The sequence below is a fragment of the Acanthamoeba castellanii genome (genome assembly GCF_000313135.1).
Source record: "Acanthamoeba castellanii str. Neff unplaced genomic scaffold scf7180000083357, whole genome shotgun sequence".
NCBI lineage: Eukaryota > Discosea > Longamoebia > Acanthamoebidae > Acanthamoeba > Acanthamoeba castellanii.
The window spans coordinates 1-770 of record NW_004457701.1 but is presented as its reverse complement, the minus strand read 5'-3'; the positions used below and the strand labels follow the sequence as shown (position 1 = coordinate 770).

At 53.2% G+C, this 770-nt stretch overlaps 1 protein-coding gene across 1 annotated transcript; it reads left to right on the top strand.

The window, feature by feature from the left end:
• Nucleotides 1-226: 226 nt before the first annotated feature.
• ACA1_302290 (uncharacterized protein) lies at nt 227-577 on the top strand (the record flags this gene model as incomplete). Its single annotated transcript, XM_004355415.1, has 2 exons — nt 227-403; nt 545-577. 2 exons carry the CDS (start codon nt 227-229, stop codon nt 575-577), a joined length of 210 nt encoding a protein of 69 aa, XP_004355468.1.
• Nucleotides 578-770: the final 193 nt, after the last annotated feature.

Below are 770 nucleotides of genomic sequence, written 5' to 3'. Positions count from 1 at the left end.
ACTGCTCAGCTCGACCGGCCGCTCGACCTCATTAACCAGGCCGGAAACCGGACCGGCCTCTATTGCCAGCAGTCGAGCATCCAGCTCTCTCGCGACCTCTCCGTCATTGGCTCAAGCGGTAAAACCCCTCCCCAGCAACACAGCTGACCTACAATAGATTGATCAATCTTGATCAATGGGACTTAGAATTGACTTGCTCCTTTTTCCCCTCTGCCATACAGCCTCTATGGAACTGGAGCTTTGTGAGCTCACAATCAAAGGCTCACTCAACATCACGTCCGACTCCTCCCACGCCTACCTGACGGTGTCGACCTTCTCGCATCTGAGCGTTTCCGGCGACCTCAGTCTTCTCGGTTCTTATTCCCCTACTAGCACCTTCCTCTACTGGGACTCCATCTTGGAAGTACGTCCTCACCCCCTTTGGCTTGATTTATTTTATCTTACATTGTTCTGATTTCTAAATAACATCACTATTGCATTTTTATTTATTTTGTTTTATTTTTTTTTAATAACATCGTTTTTTTTTTGCTCCGCAAGGTTGGAGGCGACCTGCACTTGGCGACTCGCTCAGACTTGAACCCGAGCGGCATGGCGCAGCCCTCCACCGGCTCCGTGGTGGCCGCGTTCGTGGGCGGTCAGCTGAGCGTCGGCGGCGACCTGGCGATCAAGTCGGGCGACGCGCTTGTCACCGCCACCGGCCCTGCCGGCTTGATGGGCTTGACCCCTCTTTCTGATGAGCTGTACGACGTCTTTCAAATTCCCGACCTCGG